The 20,809-nt window shown below is 45.5% G+C and overlaps 2 protein-coding genes across 4 annotated transcripts; both read right to left on the bottom strand.

Moving 5' to 3' along the window:
* Positions 1-3,345: 3,345 nt before the first annotated feature.
* Positions 3,346-5,076, bottom strand: SPACDR (sperm acrosome developmental regulator). The gene is made up of 3 exons (XM_051996019.1): positions 4,857-5,076; positions 4,300-4,521; positions 3,346-3,832 (listed from the first exon to the last, which is right to left on the bottom strand). The coding sequence occupies exons 1-3, from the start codon at positions 4,902-4,904 to the stop codon at positions 3,614-3,616; spliced, it is 489 nt and encodes a 162-aa protein (XP_051851979.1). The 5' UTR covers positions 4,905-5,076; the 3' UTR covers positions 3,346-3,613.
* Positions 5,077-6,286: 1,210 nt separating this feature from the next.
* Positions 6,287-20,619, bottom strand: TSC22D4 (TSC22 domain family member 4). Of its 3 annotated transcripts, none has more exons than XM_051996017.1 (5): positions 20,502-20,619; positions 15,505-16,551; positions 13,025-13,188; positions 7,823-7,871; positions 6,287-7,048 (listed from the first exon to the last, which is right to left on the bottom strand). In XM_051996017.1, the coding sequence occupies exons 2-5, from the start codon at positions 16,246-16,248 to the stop codon at positions 6,839-6,841; spliced, it is 1,167 nt and encodes a 388-aa protein (XP_051851977.1). In that variant the 5' UTR covers positions 16,249-16,551; positions 20,502-20,619; the 3' UTR covers positions 6,287-6,838. The 3 variants fall into 3 exon arrangements, with proteins under 3 accessions (XP_051851977.1, XP_051851976.1, XP_051851975.1); XM_051996016.1 differs by lacking the exon at positions 20,502-20,619 and adding an exon at positions 20,249-20,489; XM_051996015.1 differs by lacking the exon at positions 20,502-20,619 and adding an exon at positions 17,104-17,677.
* Positions 20,620-20,809: the final 190 nt, after the last annotated feature.

The raw sequence follows: 20,809 nt of genomic DNA, 5'->3' as shown, positions 1-20,809 counted from the left end.
ACTTTCTTGACTTGCCTTAGTAAAAATTTCATCCTTTAAAAGGGAGAAAAACAAACTAGGAGAGATTCTGTTTTTAATTTAATTCTCCCTAATAAGGAATAACCATTTGCTGGGCTGGAAATGATGGAACTCTTGGAGGAAAGTAACTACTCTCTCTTAGAGTTCATTCCTAAATAGAGAAAACCTAAGCATAGTTTAGATCTTGTCTGCAAAGACTGGTATGGATGCATAGGGAATTCACCAACCAACTTAAGATTTTTAAAAGAATGTAAAGATGATAGAAATCAAACTAGTTAACAGTGAATGAATGGTCCTGCAAAATTAGTGTCAGAAATGTTAAAAGAGAGAATGGATTGAGACTGGCAAAAAAGCTAAGAATTAATTAATAAATAATATATTAAGTGTCTACTATGTGCCAGGCACTGAAGATACAAATGCAAAATAAGAAAAATTGTCCCTCTCTTAAAAAACTTATAGTTTAATGGGAAAAGAAAACTGAAAAGTAGGGGGTGGGAGAAAAAAGATAGCCAATCAGAGGATCATGGTGGAAAAATCCGTCAAGAGAAGTCTCAAAGTAATGAAACCAGGTGAGCAATGAATTATCTGAGCTGTTGGAGTTCTTACCCCAACTCTCCAATTGCATGGCAGAGGGTAGTGATGAGATGGGGTACTAAGATTTATGAGATCTTAAAGAATAATGAAATTACTCCAATAATGAGCTTTTTGGGGTAGGGCAGTGAGAACAAACAAAAGGAGTTGATGGATTCATTTTGCTTGTTTATAGTTATAAAAGAGGGGATCAAAGAAAATATAGGATATTTGCTTGAGGTAGATAGGATTATAACTGAAAACTAGAGAGAAGGGAACTCTGCTCAGTTCTTGTTTAGTTTTCTTTCCATGCAAAATAGAATCACCTTTGCACTAAGAAATGACAGAACAACAACAAAAAAAAATGACAGAAGTTGATGCCCAAGATACATAAAGAGGCAGGAATTCAACTTCATCTAGACTAAGTAAACTAGTTACCTTACTGAATCCTTGTTACCTTAAAAAGAAACAGGAAGATGTTACTGCTGACATATTATTAGTAGTATCTGAGAGATCACAGAGAACAAAATAAATATCACAATATTGGTCATTTGCAAATCTGACGCTATTATCTATGCCTATATCCAAGCCATTGATAACTCTAACCATAAAGCTGAGGATAGCTAGATGGATACTATATAAATGTTAGCTATTACTGTTATTAATATTAGTAGTAGTAGTAGTAGTGGTACAGTGCTTACACATTGGATGCCAGAGCTAAACTCCAAAAGGCTCTTGATAGGCATGTCAAAAGCATCAGGCTGGAAATAATAAGATGAATTTCAATAAGGATCAATTGAAAGGCTTATACTTAAGTATACAAAAATTAACTTCACAATTACAAGATAGAGAAATATGGCTAGACAGTAGTTGTTCTGAAAAAGAACCACTTCTTTACAAAGGTTTAAGGAACTACAAGCTCTGAATCAGTCATGTTATGTTAGAAACAAACAAACACTAATATAATCTTTGAATTGAGAGACACAGCTTCCAAGAAGACAGGTAATCATTTCCCTGCAATTGCCTTTGTTGACCCTCATTTGGAGTCTTGTTTTCATTTTCAAATGCTGGAGTTTAAAGGCATTGTTAATTGTCTGCCCAGAGCATCAAGGATGGTGAAGAGGGTCTTGTGACCATGTCATATGAAGATTGGAGAAATTGGAGTATTTACTCTGGAGAAGACTGCAGTAGGGTAAAGGATTAAGAGCATGATAGTAGTATTCAAGCATCAAGTCAAGCGTTCCTTCAAATAAAGGAGCGATTAGACTAGTTCTATTTGATCCCTAAGGGCAGATCCAGAAATTGCTGTCCAAAGATGGAATGTTCAGCTTTGGGAGGTGGCAAGTTCCCCCTTCCTTAGAAGTTTCAAGAAAAGGCTAGATGATCATTTGTTGAGTGTAATATGGGGGAAAGGGTCTTCCTTTTGTAGGAGTAAATCATATCTGAGGTTCCTTCTTACTTTCAAATTCTCTAATTCTGGGTAAGTCTTAACCTCTGCCCTCAGGTCAAGATGAAAACAGCAACTGATTTTTTCCAGAGCCCAGACAGACTTTCATTCTCTTAGGGCTTGTATTTAGGCACTCTGGAGGCCCCTTCCCAATTAATCTTAAAAGTAAATCTCAGCAGACCACTACTCCATTTGTAATTCCTAATCTACTCCTATTTTTTCACTTCTCCCAACCCCAGAATACCAAGTCATAGCCTCTTGGGCTCCTCCCGGCTACAAAATCTCCATGACTGCTGATATGACAGATAACTTTTGGGGAGGAGTGTGACTTTATCCAATTTATGAATTTATCCAAATCCCCTCATTTTAATATAAGGTTTAATTCCCAATGGAATTAATGAACTCCAAGTTTTCTAGATCCTCAGCCCCGCCACACACGCACACACACGCAAGCACACCACTGACTCCTCTGGAGAGTCCATCCTCTCCAAAAACAGTCCAATTCCCTCTCTTTCTTACTGTTCTAGTGTCCATTCTTGCTCCAGGTCTCCCGATCCCACCGGTCAACTTCTCTCACGTGTGCTTCCCGGGGGTATCCACTAAACCTACTCAGTTTCTCAGTCCCTCACTTGACCCCGGCTCGTCGCATCCCCTCTTTACACACTCGCAGTAGCTGGGGAAAAGAAAGGAGACAGAGACAGAGACACATAAACAGAAAGACAGAGAAAGAGCCAGAGAGAGAGCCAGAAAGAGACTGGGGGGTGGAGGGTGGGAGGAGGAGGGGAGAGAAGGGGAGGAACTGGGAAATGAGGGAGAACGGAGGGGGAAGGTCTACAGCTCCCAGGAGATTTCGAAACACCAGTTGCGAAAAAGTCCCCTCCCTAACTCGGCAGAAGATGGCTAAAAGGCTAAAAGGAGTGACGTTAGGAGAAGAGGTTTGAAGAGAGAAAGAGATCACGCTGGCCCCCCCGTTGGGAACACGCAGGAGGCTGAACGTTGCAGTTTTCAGAAATCTCAGCAGAAGGCGCTCGAGCTGGCTGTGAAACGCCCTTGTTAGTAGAAAGGGGCGAGGCTGCGACAAGTACAGCTGCCTGCGTAGAGGAAGCCCCGCTTCTTCAGTGACTCACACACTCCTCTGCCCTGCCCGAGGACCCCCGAATGCCCCACCGAACCAACCCTCCGTTAGGGAGAAGAGCAAAAGCTCGAGGGGAGTTGTCACCCACATAGGGCATTCCGGACGGCCTTGGGTCCTCACCTTGAAACCTTGCAAAGTTGCAACTTCACCCCCTTGCACACAACGTGATTAGGACTTCAGAAACAAATCTCTCATTTAATTCAGTACACTAATTAATTTGCATAAACATTGTGAAACGCCACCCATCCCCCATCCCAACAAAGGGTCTGCGGGACTCTAGACCCGTTTCTGGACTTCCTCACCAAAGGAAAAGAACTATGCTCACATCCCAACCTCGGCCTGCTGCCCTGATCCTCAACTTAAGGGCCTGTCACGCCTCCCATTGGCCGAAGTTGGGGTCCGCACGAGAGAAGGAGAGGGGCTGCCTGACGATCTGAAGTCCCTTACAGGGGACTACGGGCATCCTGTTTTGAGCCTCGGGCTGACGATGTACAGACAGGGGGTCTGGAATGCCGCCGCCTCCGTCTCTCCTGCCGGCGGACTAGCTCCCTGATCCGCTCCCTCATTGTCCAAAGGACCACATACAGATCCCTCAGCATCTCTGCTTCTTTTGAATCCATATAGTGTGGAAGCCCCAGTGAAGAAGGCTGTGAAGGGGTAGTCTGTACAGAAAAGAGAGGAGAGAAAGAATAATAATAGCTAACATTTATATAATGCATATTATCTCATTTGATCTTGGAAACCACCCTAGGAGGTAAATACTATTATTATTATTCCTATTTTTCAGTTGAAGAAATTAAGACAAACAGTGAATTGCCCAGGATCATATAGCTAGAAAGCTATTTAAGGCTGGATTTGAACTCATTTCTTCCTGACTCCCAGCCCATGGTTCTAATCTCTTTACCACCCAGGTGTCTGGATCTAGCAAGAGAAGATAATTAAAATGACAAAAATGTTATATTCAGATTTGTGTTGGAGAAAAAGTAAATGACCATAACCTTGGATTTTAGAAACTGAGGCAGACTGAGCTGCCCAGCATCATACACGACAGAATTTCCCCTATCAACACCAAAAACAGTACCCACACGTACATCCCCCTTCCCAAAGGAATGGAAACAAGGATACTGACCTTTCCCATCCCGAACTTCCTGCCAAAATGCAGGAAGGATTCCATTAAACTGGTGACATTATATATAGCTGTTTGGGGCATCTGAAGCAGAGTTCTTGACTGTTCCCTCACATCCTCGTTTACCACCCTCTTTGACTCTCCTATCTCTTTTAATACTTTTTCTCTGGAGCCAGGGATCACCAAAGTAGAAAGCTGAATAGTGGATCTTGTCCAGGGGCAGAACTAAGGATAAGGGCACAAGTTAGGGTGAAAACAAGGGAAACTGAGTCAGACAGCAACAACCAAAAAAGAAAGAACAAAGGAAAATAAAGATATGGAGAAAGATGGAAGGGAAGAGGGAAGTTCACACACTCCTTTTCTTCAGACCCATTTCCATAGGTCCTCTACTCTCACCATACCACTTATTCTTGCCTCCAAACTCTTTGCTCTTCACATAGCATGAAAAGTGGGAACAGATCTTACAGTCAAGGGACCAAAAGATACTAAGAAACACAAAAAGTCATGAAACAGGGAGAGCATCCTGACTCTCAAGGAAGTAAAGGATGCTCAAAACTCACCAGGAGCCTAAGCTTCTCCCAAAGACGATATAGCCAGGACAAACACATGTCCAACCCTCTTGGGCCTGGGACCCTGGAGAAGGGTTGCTGACAAAGCCAACAGCTGGTATGGGACAAGGATACTTTGCCAGTGGCCTCAGCCGTAGGACCAGAAGAGTTAGAAAGGTGAAGAGGAAGACCAATAGGAAAAGGAATAGGGAAATTCAGAACAAAACCTTCCTCCCACCTCTTCTTCCCTTCCTCCTCCCCCCCCCACAGGGAGAGGAGTCAGAGTTGATTGGGGGGGGGGGGAGTTGCCTTAGAACCCACATGATGGGGGAGTTCTAAGCCCATTGTGAGAACTCTGCCTGGAATTAGGTATCTGACCTTCATTCAGCCTTGACTCTTCTATGCTTGGATTCCCTCTGGGACTCAGACATCCCAGTCATTTACACTTAATCCTGGACCATTTTCTACTTCCCTAGTCCCTGGTCCCATGTCCCCCATATCTTACTCTGCTTCCCTCTGTTTCTCCTTTCACTTTCTACTCTATTTGTCAAATCCCAGTTCTGGGGCTAGATGGAGAAATTAGCTGCAGACTCAAATTTAGGTTCAATTCATTGAGATCTGCTAGTTCTCAGCCTCCTAAAATTAAACTGTCTCCCTTCTCCCAACTCCTCTCCCATCACCTGCTCTTTAGCCCCTGACTCATCCTTGCTCCCACCCCAGGATCATGTTATTTGGCTTTCTGGTCTTTGGCTTTCTCCAAAAACCCTTGGAAACCTTGGCACCCCATTTTCCCTTTAAACAGATGGTATCTCCCCTCCCAACAGTCTCAAAGACAGGGGCAATTCCTCAAGGGGGCAGGTCCTAGTTCAGTACCCAAGGCTGGCAACTAGTAGGAACAGGGATGGAGGGGTCTGAATATAGTTGGGATGGGGGGAGGGGGAGAAGCTAAGGCTCTTTGCCAAGCCTGGCACAGTCTCTGTGTGCCCCAGGAGCCTGGCCTGAGCCCAGCACAAAGACAAGGGGCCCATTCACCCCCCCCTACTCCCATAGCTGCCCCAAGCCGGGAGGGAACATGCTGGGAAGCTGGGGGGTGGATATGGCACAATCTCCAAAGGCTTCATTGTTTTCCACTACCCCCATAGCACGTGGGTTTTTCTCCTCTCCTCTCTCCTACCCTTATGAGCCATTCTTCCACCAGGGAAAGCCTTCTCCACAGTCTCTATCCCTTTCCAGAACCTGTTTCTGAATTTGTCTTTAATTGAATCTTTTGTCTCTGAATATCAATTTCTCTTCATATTTGACATTTACTGTTTTATACCTCATGGTTAATTCTGACCAGTGCTGAGGTGGCTTCCAGGGATACAGGACTGACAAGTCCCTGGAATGTTTGGATACCTGAAACTCTAACCTTGGCCCAGGCAAAGAGAATTCAGTCCCACATCCAAGTTTCTTCTGATTTTTTTATTATATTATTTTAATAACAACCTGAATCCCAGAATCTTGGGACACTGCCTATATCCCCTCTTTTGGTTGAACCCAATGAAGAGACTTTGAGAGATAGGGAAGTGGGCTCTGCTTAAAATACCCAGCTCTCTCTCTGGGTCCTCCTAATTTGGGGAGTCCCAGATACTTAAAGAACTAGGGAGGGAAGGGACCACTTATCACCCAAAGGGATGGCAAGGGAAAGGTTGAACTGAGAACTCACTCTCAGAAGTAGTGGCTCCATCTTGCACCTCAACCTTGAAACCCTTTCCCATCTAGGCCTAGGTATATTCTGACCCAGCCCCTCATCTTTGGGGAAAATTGGCCCAGCCCCTTGGGTTTGGTAGAAAGTGGGAAGGAGGAAGACAAATCTCAACCTCAAACATTCTATCACCAGTTCTCATAACATTAAAGCTGCATAGGAAGAGAAGGCAAAAAAGGCCTGGGACTCTAGGACAGAGGTCTCCATCCCAGTGACAGCCCTTAAAGGCACATTGTGAGGAAAGGGAGGCTCATGAAGAGGGCCCATTTGGGGCAAGGGATCCCGGGCGAGGGGTCCCAGAGACCGGAAGTTGGGCCAGCTGTTCAGGGCTGGCCAGAGACCGAAGCAATCCATTTTCTTGCTCCAGGGCTGCATTTCGTTCAGCAAGTTCTCGGATCTGTTCCTTCAGAATTTCCACTTCCTCCCGAACTGCAAACATTAGGTGAGACTTCACCAAGTCCTACAAAGATTAGAGAAGAATAGGATAAAGATGGAATGAAACAAAGATACAGTAAGACATAAAAGGATAGTCAGACTAAACTATGAGAATATATGTTTCGATAGAGCACCAACCCTGAAGTCAGGAGAACCTGAGTTTAAATCTGGCTTTCTAGCCAGATACTTTCTAGCTATATACTCTGAGCAAGTCACTTAACCCCAATTGCCCCAGAAAAAAGAAAAAAAGAAAAAAAGTGATTGGGGGAGAATATATGTTTGTTGGGAGTTATAAAAGTTGTATAGTGAAACTGCCTACTGTGGTTCCTCACTGTCTCCCACCCCCACATTCCAACCTATCCTATGGTGCAGGTGTACAGCTTTTTAGCTATTATGATTCTCAATGCCCTGGGCCTAGTGGGTAATGGAAGCAGTACCTGTCTGGCCTCCCCGCACTTGATATAGGGGCAATAAAGATTTGTTTTCTCTTTCCCTGGTCCAAGGGAGGGAGACACACAGGAAAAAGGAGGGAGGGCAAGGATTCAGGTATCATAAGTCCAGGAAATGGAAGTAATGATAGATATCTAGGATCAAGGACAGCAACAGGGAGCTGGGAACAGGAGAGGAAGGAATAGGTAAACAAAAGACAGTCTGGTATTGGGAACAGAGATTAAGGACTAGAGAGGATCTGAACTAAAAAACAGGAACAGAGAGCTGGAGAAAAGAAATGCAGCAAGAGACAGGAAGCTAAGAAATAGGTGAACTATGATAATTCTCAGAATAAAATCAATGCCCTTACCATGGCTTGTTCAATCTTGTTGTCAATGGCAACCATGCTTCCAGAGCCACTAGAGAAAGACCACAGAGATTGTAAGGTAGAGAGATAAGAGACTGGAAATGAAACACTCTCAATTCAAATGTTGAGGCCCCTTAGCAATTGGCTTTCTTCACAAACCTCAGTTCAATTTTTAACACAATTTAAGGCCTGTTACCCAATTATCTGTTCTCTTACTTTTCCTTTTCCCATTTGGTAATGATCTAACCAATCTAAGCTCTCTCCTGCCCACCCTGAAGCCCTCTCTTAGGACCAAAAAACACAGACTCTGGGCTTCTCCATCCAGGTTCCATTGCTCTTCCAACATTCAAGCCCCCTAGTTCTCAGGGTTCCAGTTCTCCAGTTATTTAAGTTCTTAAGTCCTTTGGTCCTCCCAGAACCCAAGAGTTCAGAATACTAACTGCCAATTTCCCCAGGAATTTGCTTCCATATCCCAACCTCCTCCCTCCCTACCCGGTCCCCAGGTACCTGTGACAGTAGAGAATCAGGGAGAGAAGTGTTTTATCCACCCCACTTCGAGGTGAGGGTCGATGCCCAGGTCCCCCTAAGCCACAATGAGGTGAAGGTCCAGGGACACCTCGAATGGGAGACGCCCCCCGCGGGGAGCAAGGGGAGGAAACACAGCCCCTTCTCTGGGGGAGGCAGGGGTTTACCCTCCCTACTCGAGTCTCATAGGATGATACTAGAGACTTCACAGAGATCCCTGGATGGGCCATCTTCTGGAGGGAAAGAGACAGCTCTAGGCTCCACAGAAAGGGAGAGGAGGTCTGTATCAGCAGAGTACCTGGGGGGCCTTAGAGCCCCCCAGGCAAATCCAGGTCTGTCTGGTACCAGGCAAGCAGAGAGGAGACGAGTGGCTTTGGGGATGAACTGAAAGATATACACCTCCCCCCAGGGTAGGCCCAGCTGCTATTGGCTCCTTAGAAACACAAGGATCTGCCCTCCCTCCCCCAAAGCCCCACAGTAGGCGGGGGCTCATCTCCCAGAGCCAGACCCAGCTGGGGGTGGGAATTCCCAGATGCTGGACAATACCAATGTCCCCTGCTCACCCTGGCGCTGATCCCAGAAGCTGAGAGATAGGTGGGTGGAGCTGGGGAAAGCTGGACCCTTTGCCTGGGTGCTGGGAGAAACTACTGCCAAAATCCTTGGAAGAAGGTGGGACTATGGGGAACAAGACGCCTAGATTCTCTCCTCACCAGTGGCATCCTGTGACCCTAACCAAGAAACTGCCCCTGTCCCGGCTCCGTTCTTTAATTTCCCTCATCTCTCTGAAGAATGCAAGATGATAAAGCCCCCAAAATTCGGGCAGGGGTGGAAAATTAGGAGAAGCTTCAGGGACAGAGAAGTTCTCTCTCACAGCTTCCTTCTACCTTCCTCTTGGCATCCAGTGGATGCAAGAGCAGCACAATGCGAGCAACCATGGCCTAGTAAGGCCTGCCTTAACCATGGGGGAGGGGACATGGAGAATTTCCATGGCAACAAAAGCAGAACTGAGAGAGGAGGGAATGTGAATCTCAAAAGAAGCTGAGGATGAAGTGTATGAATGCCAGGCTTGAGAGAAGAACAGGGGACTTTCTAGATAAAGAATATGGTTCAGGTCTGTATGCCAAGGAGCCTAGGCTGCTATTTAACAAATGACCACCAGGGGTCAGGCCAGCCTCCAGCAGCTCCATTAAATAGTGAAGAAACCTAGGGATCCCTAAGGCCCCAGTTAAGTGAGAGAAGTTTCTGACAGAAGTCAGAGACATGGAGCCCTTTTGGAACCCAACCATCACGTCTCCCAGACTCTTCTTCAGATCCCAATTCCTCTCACACTTATTTTGCATGGCAGCCCCCCCCCAATTCTCCTAGATCCACAAATCCTTTTTAGGATTGACACATTCTACCCTACTCTGTCCCCCTCCTCCATCCACAAACCATTTCCAAGACATCGTTCTCTAGACTTAATTCCAGGACAGAGGAGTCCTGTTCCTCAGCCTATGGCTCCACCTCCCTTTCATCTTTGTCCAACCTTCCTCCCCACAACCTTATACTCTCTAGTTCTCCTAGGATACAGGGTCCTGCTTTCCCTTTTCCTCCCCACCCCAGCTCTACTTCTCTCCCTAGCACTCCCAGAAGTCTGTAGCAACAGCTTATTGTTCCTGCTCAGTCCCTCCCCTGCCAAGTGGCTAACAGGTTCCTATCTATGGGAGACTAGCTTCAAGGTGACCTCTAACAAGCCCTGGGGCTGGGAAAAGAGCTGGAAAGGTCTGGGTTTTTTCCATTTCCCATCCAAGGCTCTGGATGCAGAAGGTGCTGGGGGTGGGATGGAATCAAGGTAACAAAAGGGCCTCAAAAACAAGACTAAAAAAAGAGGGAAAGGACTAGAGGTAGGTAAACTACAGGAGCAGTTTTCAAATCTTCCAACACAAAGTTGGAGCAAAATAAACCCTTAATAAATATTTAACAGCACTGGCAACATTATTTTTGGGGACAATTAATGAGCAGACTGGTCAGTGTTTCTGATGATACATCAACGAGGTTTCTAAATAAATTATTAATTCATGCTATAAAAAAGTCTTTGTGCATTGCTTTATATTTTTCAAAGCACTTTGTCAAATTATAAATATTAAGAAAACAAATTGTCGGCCTGTATCATCTAAAGGACACTACTGAAATTACCCTACCTTGCATTGAAATAGGACTTCTCATCTAAAAGGAGCAAGAAGGGAGGAGGAGGGAAAGACAAAAGAAAATGGAGCAGATAAAGATAGGCAAATTCAAAAGGAAAGACAGGAAACACTGGACAGGAGATCAAGTCAGTCTTAGTTTTATGCCCCTACTACTGGACTCACTAATAATCCATGTTCCACAAAGCCAATGCTAGTATGTTACAGAATTCCCATTTTACAAAAGAGAAGATAGGCTGAAAGATACCGTATTACTAATATGAAACAAGAGTCAGAATTTGAATGCAAATCCTCTGACTTCAGAGTGAGCCTTCTTTCACTACACCATGCTCTCCTTCACTATAAGAGAGCTAAAGAGGTTGTTCTGCTATGTGGAAGAAGGCCTTACTATCAAGAGAGTAAATATCCAGATATTTACTATCTAAATACTTAGAAAGACAAGTATAAGAGATCTAGGGATTGGAGGGGTCAAGAGGGAGAAGGAGGAGCAAGGAGAGCTGATAGTGGGGAAAAACAGAAGCTGTAAGAGAGAAAAGATAGAAGGGTTCCTCCCCACTCAAGTGTTCTAAGCAGCCCCCAGGGGCTGGGCCTTTTGCCAGCTAACTGGTATCCAATCATCTCTGCTCTCCTGGATTTATGCTATCTTCAGTGTGGTGCAAGGCAAAGAAAAGGCAAAGTACTGGCTTCTTGCCTTACGTTCTGACTACTCTGAAGAAAAAATGAACACTTGGAACTACTATGTCCTTATTCCTTCTCAGACTTAGGTATTTGTCTCCTGGGCTCTGATGCCTTTTCCCAATTGGAGATCCAGCCCCTTCATAACCCACCTTAACCATGTCAAGCCAAACTTCCCACACACCAAAACTTTAAACTTAGCTCTCCTTCCCCTATTCCCTTAGCCATTCCCTTAGCCAAGCACTCTGGTTCTCTGGTCACTTTTCCTTTTAGGAAGGACTCAGACAACGTATCCCCCAGCTCTTCTCAGGAATAAAGAGGTGGGGTGAGGCCCACACACCCCATTCCTGAGAGAGGGGGACTCAATCGAAACCAGCTGGCCCAGGAAGGTGGGGCAAAAGAATCCAGGCAGGGCCAGGGCCCCAGAGCAGAACTACGTAAAGCTGAGACTGGGAAATCCAACCAGTCAGACTAGGGTAGAGGAAGTGGGAAGGGAAGAGCTGTGAAAATGGAACTTCATGAGAGATTATTGGCTGTAGAAGCTGAAGAGGAGACAGACAGATGAAACACAGAGACAGAAATATAAAGAGGACTAAGGCCAGAGAGGAACACAGAGCAGAGCAGAAAACTGAGAGAGTTTTACTCTTGCCAGGGAGCCTGCCAAAAGGGAGGGGTAGGAAACAATAAGAATCCTCAAAATAGGAGTAAGTAATTTGCCATGTAGTGTCAGGCCTCATATCTCATACATTCCTGAACCCACAGTTACTTTGTTCAGCCTTGCCTGACAGGCCCTTTCTTTCTCCCTCTTTCTTCACATTTTTCTGTCCCATAACTTATGATCTCTTCCACAGACCAAACTTATTTTATTTATCTACTATTCCCCTATCTATTATCCTTTCCACAATTTCCTGCCCTAGGGCTGGGTCCCCAAGGATGGAAAAGAGAGAGCTAAAAAGGAGGGTGACCCCTAGGAATTGTACTTGAAATTATCTCACTCCTTTTACCTACTAACTGGCTCTGGAAGTCCTATGGCTCATCATCTTTCAAACAAGTAAATCCTACTCCCTAAATAGCTCAAATACAAGAATTCTCACTGTCTTATCTAATGAAACAAAAAAATATTAAAACTCTTATTTTTTACTACCTTGCCCCAATACAGCTACATACAAAAATCAAGCTGCCTGAACGTTTCTCTTTATTTTGCTACCTCCCTTTTGGGGTTGCTGACACTCAAATGTTGAAATCTGGCCCCTGAAACAGGAAGTTTTGTCCTCCTTCCTGCCTCTAACCAGGCCATTCTCCCCTAAAGGAAGTCCCATCCATCTATCTACATGTCAACAATCCTCCCCTACAGCATGGCAATGAAGAAGGGATCAATTCACTAAGGCCAGGGAATAAGACCACAATCAAACTTTCCCTATGTACCAGGACTAACTAGGTACTTCTTAGGTCCAGGGAACCAAGCAGGAAGCTCTATTTCTCTGCTTGGTGGTAAAAAGAATCTGACCTCTTCCTTGACTTGCCAGGTCAAAAAAAAAAAAAAAAACAAAAAAAAAAAAACCAAGCTGCTTCTACTAAATAAAAATGACCCACCTACCCATTTCACTGAGAGTAAGAGTGGGCTTGTTCAGTTGGTTCATGGTTTTCAGACACAAGCCACCCTCCCATCCCCAATCCTTTCAAAACAGGAAATTATGTTCCCTCTTCCCTCCCCCACACTCTTTCCCCTCCCCCAGAAAAAAAAAGATAAAGTTTAATTCATGTGTCCCAATTCTTAAAAAAAAAAAAAAAAAAAGCCCTCAAGCCAGTTCAAGCCTCCTACCTGTCATCATCACCATCAAGGGGGTTACCAATTGCCAGCATAGATCGAGCCAGACTCAAGCGCTGAACAGAGGCTCCAAAGGGGTCTGAGGATTTCCGGTTGAGATTGGTATCCTGGAGGAGGGAGAGGGCTGGAGAGCCAGGTCGGGAGCCTTGGAGAGGGAGCTATAAAGAGAAACACGAACACACACACACACACACACACACACACACACACACACGTTAAATCATACCTAGTCTTTTGGCTCTGTCACTTTATCTCTCTTCTGTTCTAGCCCCGCTTTCTTCCTGTAACCCAAGAGACCTGCGGCTACCAGTAATGCCTAAGTGACCCATAGGATGTGTTCTGTGGTCACAAGGCCCTGATGAACTCAGTTCAGGTAGCCCCAGTTTGATGGGGTAAGAAGGCAATGGCTGAAAGAGGCTTTTATATCAGTACCACTTTCATCCACCTCATCAAAGATGGAATCTGCAGCATGAGCTCAAGCATCAATTACTTGCCAGAAAAACTGAGGCAGAAATATAGTTATGGGGAGGGTAAGAGGCAAGGTTGCCTCCATCATTTCTCCATATGTCCCCCAAGTTTCCATTGCTGGTCCACAAGACAGTACCCTCACAGCTCCCATCCGCACTAAACCACTGTTTCTGCCTCAAGCCCTAGGTGTTCTGCTCCCCTTTTCACTACTGTTACTGGGAAGTTGGGAGGAGGTGGAGAAAGGGTGTGGAGCTGTAGAGGGTGGATGCAATGGAGGTTGGTGGGGGAGGGAGGAGAGAGAGAAAAGAAACAAGCCTCCTTCTATAAGGCCCCAGGAGGCCTCTGCTTCTAGGAAAACTCAAGAACACAGAACCCAGGCACTGCTGGAAGGACAGGGCAGAGACATGGGCCTCCAGGTCCTTTCTGCCTGCTCTCTATTTCCCCCCTCTACTCGTCTCCCCCAATTCCTCCTGCCAGCTGTGAAAGTATGGGGAAAGAGGTTGGTAAGAAAGATGCTTAGATATATGTACTGAAGGAAAAGGACTAGATGGTTGGGGTGGAGGTTTTAAGTAAACAAGGGCTGGAGAATTATGGAAGGAGAAGGAAGTGGCGAAGAGACACATGAGTTGAATAAAGTAGAAAACTTGAGCCCAGCTAACTTTAAATGACGGAGATAGAGGCTAGGAGCATTGGAAAGAGAGAGGATCTGGGGGAAAGGGATCAAAGAATAGAAACAGAGCCTCCACCCCCCAGAAGTAGGTAGTTGAGTGAACCAACTGAAGGAAAGAAAGGGGTGGTAGTAGTGGTGAAAGACCTGTATACATGTGGCTGTGGGGGGTTGGGAGGAGGGGGAAGGTAAGCCAGTCCTGGCCAGTCCTGGCAAGGCTTAGGCATTCAGTCTCAGGTTATTTTTATACAGTGGTTTGTGCTCAGGGGCCTGGAAGGGGGAAAAGATCTCATCTTCATTTTCCCACAAACCTCCCTTTTCTCCAAGGTTTTATATTGACCTATCTATCCAACCTTCTCCCTAACTAGTAATTCAGGTATCCTGGCCCCTGACCTCCAACAAGGTCCTATAGGGACGCAGGAATCCTGTCCTCCAAACTTAATCTGTTACTCTTTTGGAAACAGAAAAAAACATACACAATTTCACTTTTCTCACCTTACCTCTCTAGCCCTCTCCCATCTAGTTCCCCCCATCCCCCTTTCAAACCTATAACAATCTTTGGAAAGCTAAGGCAGTGGTTTAAAGATATATGGAAGCTCTGCCTGGCCCATTGCAGGTCCCTGAAAATACTCTCCCTCCGTTCTAGAGATTTCAATGGGAGAAAAATCTTGGTCTGAGAGTTGGGGGGAAGGTGGGATAAAGGTTTCAGGATCCTTTAGATCCTGGAACTGAGAGAACAGAAGTGGCCTACTACTTTACTAGAGAAGGAAGAAAAGAAGAACATAGAAATCACAGGGTAGTAGAATGAAGGAATGTCTCCCCGCTAAGTACCTCCCCAAAGAGCTCTTTCTAGGCAGCTCCATGTTCAGATCCCCCTGCACCCTTCCCTATAGAGCCTAGTGTTCGTAACTTCTGAAATTTTTGTGCAGAGAAAACTATACAACTCAGAAAGGAAAGAACCAAATGGAGAAATTGAGAAAGAGGAAAAAAAAGGCACACAACATTGAACTGAAAAATGAAGAAAAAACTGTTGTGAGGGAAGGAAAAGGAACAAAAGAGGAAAATGTCAAGAGAAAGGGGATGGGAACTGAGGTTCAGAGAGAACTGGAGTTACACAGATAGGAGAGTCAAATATGAAGATGGGAGGCCTTAAGTACAGGCAAACAAAGAAAAAAAGAAACTGAGGCCAGAAAGAGAGAGAACACTGACAGAATAAAGAAGAGAAAATGGAGCTCAGAATGGAAGTGGAACAAGACATGAGACTAACAAAGTCCAAGGAGGAAAATTAAATTGAAGAGAAACTCTCTTTCTGAGCACCCCTCCCACCCTTGCCTCTTACCTGTCTTCTTTCCTCCTCCTCTTTCCTCAGCCAAGAGGCTCCATCCTTCTTTCGAATGATTGGAGAAGTCATTGCTGGGGGTCCCATCTCTGCCTCTACCCAAAGGGTAGGTGGCTGGGTTGAGGCAGGTGGTGCCAGTACCCCTGTACTGCCCCCATCACTGGGTTCCAGGGGATGCTGCTGGGGTGAAGAAGTTGGAAGGGGTGGAGTTTCAGCTCTCCCCTTGCCCCCTGCCAGGTGGGTTAGTCCCCCAGTGAAAGATCTGGCCTGAAGGCCAGGGGAAGTTGGGGGTGGGCGAAGCCAATTAGTTGGGCCCTGAGGCTGGGAGTTCAGGGAAACCAGGCCCAAACTGGACAACTCTAGCCTAGAGTCCAAAGAACGACCTCCAGTCCCTCCAGTGGCTCCCCGAATTCCTTCCAGGAGCCGGCTAAGTCCAGGGGCTTCCAGGTCTCTCTCATAAATGTCCACACACGTCCAACGCCCTCGACGATATGGTTCCCCTAGTCCCTGGGGAAGCTTCACTACCCGGAAACGTGATGCTGGGGCCCCAGGAGGTGGGGAGCCATTTCGAGGGGTCCCTTTGCCTCCCAGCTCTGAGCTAGGCTCCCCATTGGGAAGACGAGGAGTGGGTAAGGTAGAAACCATAGCTGTTGGGGAGTCGCCTCCCCCAGATCCCTCAGGACCTTCATAGTCTGTGGTGACACTGGTGATCTGGAAACTGCTTTTCTTCTTACCCCCACTCATGGTCCCTAGCAAATGGGACAGGGGCTGCACAAAGTGGAGAGGCCTCTCTCCAGGCAGCGCTCAGGCTCCCCTAGCACTAGGGGGCCATATAGCTGTGGGATCAGGGCCCCTGGGAACATCAGGGTCCAACATAGCTGGAGGAGTTCAAGAAACTGGGGTTGCCTCTGAAATTGAGGAATAAGAGGGAAAGAAGGCGTAGGGGCTGGAGGATGAGTAGGCTTTCTTTCTGCGGCTGTTGCCAGCGCTGCTGCCGCTGCCAGTGCTGCTGCTTCTGTTGCTGGACTCCAGAGATGAATTTTCAAACTAGGAGGAAAAAAAAATTTAGACAGTCATTGAGGGAGGGAGTGGGCGTTGGAGTAGCAAGACACTTCGGGTGCTTCCTCTGTGGGGAGAGCAGGAGAGATCAGGGTGGGGGAGAAGAGGAAAACCACCAGATAGTGGCAGAACCACAAGAAGTAGAAGAAAAAAGAATGGGAAATAGAATGAGTAGAAACAAAGAGCTGGAGGAAGTAAAGACAGAAAAACAGATTACATTGGTTATTATAGGAACACATAAACACTGTGTGAAAGAAAGCTGAGTCCCAAGTGTGAGATGCAGCAAGGAATTTGGGTCTACAGGAAAAGGAGGTGAGCTCACCATTTCACAGCCCTGGCCTGGCATGGACTTACTTCCACAGCCTAGCCTCCCTCGGGGTGGGGGTGAGAGGAGAGCAGAACTTCCCTTGAGTTCTAACACTACCAGTTTCAGAATAGAGGGGAGACTAAAACTCAGACTCTTCCCCTCAGCGGCTCCAACTGGGCACAAACCTCACCCTACAAATTCCACCCCCCAACAAGAACACGGAGAAACCTGACCTGGGGATCCTGGCAGCATAAGATGCCCCCACAGACTGTCCACAGGAGAGCAGGAGAAGGGGGCCTCCCAGCCTAAGCTTGAAGAAGAGAGAGGTGGTGGGTGGCGGTCAGAGACAGCACAGTCCGTAGGGGCCTCTCCTTGACCCACAAGTCATCTCCACAGCAACTTTGTTTTCCAGAAAAAATAAATAAATAAACACTGCTCTCAGTCCCAAAGGAATATGGCCTTTATGGTGGTGAAGGGCCTTTAGGTCTGAAAGCACAGCTGGTCACAGAGAAGCTGAAGGCTATTCTCTCTGGAATCTTTTCCCTTTTGACAACGAAGCACTCTCACTACTCTCTCTCTCTCTCTCCTTCTCTCTCTCTCCCCCCTTCGGCAAGCATGTGTGTGTGTCTTTTCTCTCTCCAATTCTCTGGAATTCTCTTCTTTTTCTCAATTTCCCTAGCTCATCTCTGTCTCTGTCTTTGACTCTGTCTCTCTCCCTGTATGTGTATGTGTCTCTCTCTCTCTCTGAGCTGTTGACAACCCCCACACCAGGAAGTCCTGCCTCCTCAGCCCTGCTGACTGCTGTTCTACTCCTCCTCCTTCCCTTCTTCCTCTCTCTCACTCTCCCGCCCTACCACCCGCCTTCCTCTAGAGGCTCTCTGCCAACTGGCCTGACTCCAGAACAGCAGTAGCTGCTGATAGAAGGGCCTCCCAGCGCCGGGGTCCTCCTAACCACACACCTCCCTAGTTAGGCAGGCCCTTCCTAGGACTTTGCTAGGGTGGGAAGGAGACTTTCCCTTCCCACAGGGACACAGATGAATGTCCATATACATGAAATGATACAAAGAGAAACATTTTATACACATGCACACTTGTGTGTGTGTGTGTGTGTGTGTGTGTGTGTGTGTGGACTCTGAGCACACATCTGTAGAAATATGAATGGGCAAAGATATTCACACAGAAGCCTTCACAGATATTCACACACGTATATACATATACATATGTGTGTGCGCACATATATACATAAACATATACATATATGTGTATGTATACAGGAATACAAATAGACACCGATATATGCACACAACTCCTCATTTAGAGAGTCCAGATTCCTATTTTCTCATTTCATGATCCTACCACCCTACCCCTCCCAAACAAATTCAAAGATGGCCCATTTAGCAAAAAGAGATTTCATAAATTTCTAGGTTCTCAGAATCAGAGGTCAAGGACTCCCACACATATCTTGAGAGCTTCCATTCTAACAAATGCATTGCTATTTAAAGACACTTCATAATCATTGTTAGCTTTTATATATGACTTCAAGGTTTGCAAAAGCATTATCATAACTACTCTTTGAGACAGGTATTACAGGTATTATTCCATTTTATAGATTAAAAAAAATTGGGGCCTACGAAGATTGTCACTTGGCCATAGTCACACAACTAGTAAAACAGCCTGTTCCACTCTTGGACAGCAAAAGTGTCCCAAAGCATGCTTTGTAATTTCCATACTGTTGTCCCTGCCCTCCCCTTTCCCCCCACCCCAATTTACAGAGATTGGTACTTTTGAGCATTCTTTTACTTTTCTGTTCAAGGGTGAAGTTACTAAACCCTCTTTTTGGAGGGAAGTTGTATTCTTCCATTACATTTTTGAGCTTCTTAAAGGTAGGGACTATCTTTTGCCTCTTTTTGTATTCTCAGGACAGTGCTTGGCAAAGAGTAGTAATTAATAAATGTTGGTCTTTGGAATGACTTTTAGACAAATTTATTAAGGACTTGATTCAAATCCTAAGCTATGTATTAGACAAAAAACATTGGGCAAATCACTTCAGTTCTCTGGTTCTCAATTTCTTCAACAGTAAAATAAGGGAGTTGGTCTCAATGACCTCTAGGATTCCTTTCAGTTCAATAGCTATAGTCCCATGAACTTTCCTCTTCAAATTCTTGACTTAGTATATATAATATTGTATATATACATATATTTGCATATTATATATGTGTTATCTCTCTCCATATATATATTCATAATATTGTATGAAATATAATAGGTCATCTAGGTGGCACAGTGGATAGAATTCTGGGCCTGAAGTCAGGGAGACATCTTCTTGAGTTCAATATTCTAGCTTCAGACACTAGCTGTGGAATTCTGAACAAGTCACTTAATCCTATTTTCCTCAGTTCCTCATCTGTAGAATAAGTTGGAAAAGGAAATGGCAAACCATTCTAGTATCTTCGCCAAGAAAACTCCAAATAATGTATTAATATGGTTTTGTCTGCTAAAAGAAATCTAGACTCTGACTAGCAAGGCTACCACAGAACCTACTCTATACATCTTATACCAACTGTAATATGCCTTCCATTGTATCAATTACTCCTCTCTTGGGCATAATACCCTTGTCACTGCACCCACAGTATTCCCTGCCATGCAGTCACAGTATTTAAGTCCCCAGTTCAGTATCTTTCATAAAGACAAATTTAAAGTCTATTTTTTTCAAGAAATTTTTTTGGAAAATTACGATTGTCATTGGTCCTAAAAACAATGGTAAGGAAAGAAAAATATCACTTTGAACTTGGCGTTTCTCTATCCTACCCCCCACCAGTGTGCTTTGCCCTCTGTTTTTCCGGCCAGAAATTGCTTTCAATTTACAGACTTATCCAATTCAACAAATATTTATTAAAGTGTCTACTTCTAGGCATTGAGGAAACAAATACAAAAAATGTAGCTGTTCCAGTCCTCAAAAAACATATTCTATTATATAAATGTTACCTCTTCCGGGGAGGTGTTTAAAACTCCTTTTATTGACTATTTGGTCTTCATATCCTCCCCCCCACCCCCCCACTGAACCTTCCCTTGTGATGAAGTAAAATAAGGACATTTTATCTGACGATATATATACAGTACTCTGTCCTAATAGTCCCTCCCCTCTCTACTATGTTCGAAGTTTTATCTCCTCTCTAGGAACTTCATTGTCCTAGGGGTATTTTAATACCAAAAGCATCTCCAATTGGGGAATCCGGGACTTCGAGGTGTGGAATGAAGGTAGGGACTGGAGAGGTAACTCGGCCTTCCGCAATTCCTAGGATTAGAACTAGTGACAAGTCAAAGGTTAAGGAGGGCGTTCTAGCCATTCAGGGGGCAGGAGGGTCACTTTCAACTTACAGGGAAGATTTTTAGGGTGTCAGGTACGGGATAGAAGCAAGGTAGATGGGGAAAGGTTGAATTCCGTCCCCGCCAGCTCACTCGGCTTTCAGAGACCAAGAAAGCGAACAGCCCCTCCTGCTGGAGAGGTGTTTTTGTCTGTTGGTACTGCCGTCCATCGAGCTGCGAATCTCTTTTGTCTCTCTAGAAGTGAGCCTGCTTACCCCTACTGGTCTCTCAGTCACACTACACCGCTCCACCCCGGCGGTCCTACCTGCAGGGGCGCGCACCCTGAAACTTTCAAGATCCCCAATTCAAAATCGCCAAGTGTTAGAGCTGGAAAGAGCTCTAAAAACACCTTGCCCCGACGCCAGCCTTTTCAGAGGAGTCAGCTGGGACCAGAGGACCCTCAAGTAAGCTTCCATCCCCCCTTCCAATGTCAACACACACTCCGGTTTCTGGAGACTGCCGGGGCTGGGTTGGGCTGCGAAAATAGACGAGTTTTGAAGAAAGCTCGACTGGTGGCTGCAGATCCGCCCTCGGCCACAAGGGAGTCCCATCGGGCAAGACTCACTAAGGCTC

This window comes from Antechinus flavipes, chromosome 4 (assembly GCF_016432865.1).
Source record: "Antechinus flavipes isolate AdamAnt ecotype Samford, QLD, Australia chromosome 4, AdamAnt_v2, whole genome shotgun sequence".
Taxonomy (NCBI): Eukaryota; Metazoa; Chordata; class Mammalia; order Dasyuromorphia; family Dasyuridae; genus Antechinus; species Antechinus flavipes.
The sequence above is the reverse complement of the archived record's forward strand: the minus strand, read 5'-3'. Positions and strand labels throughout refer to the sequence as shown.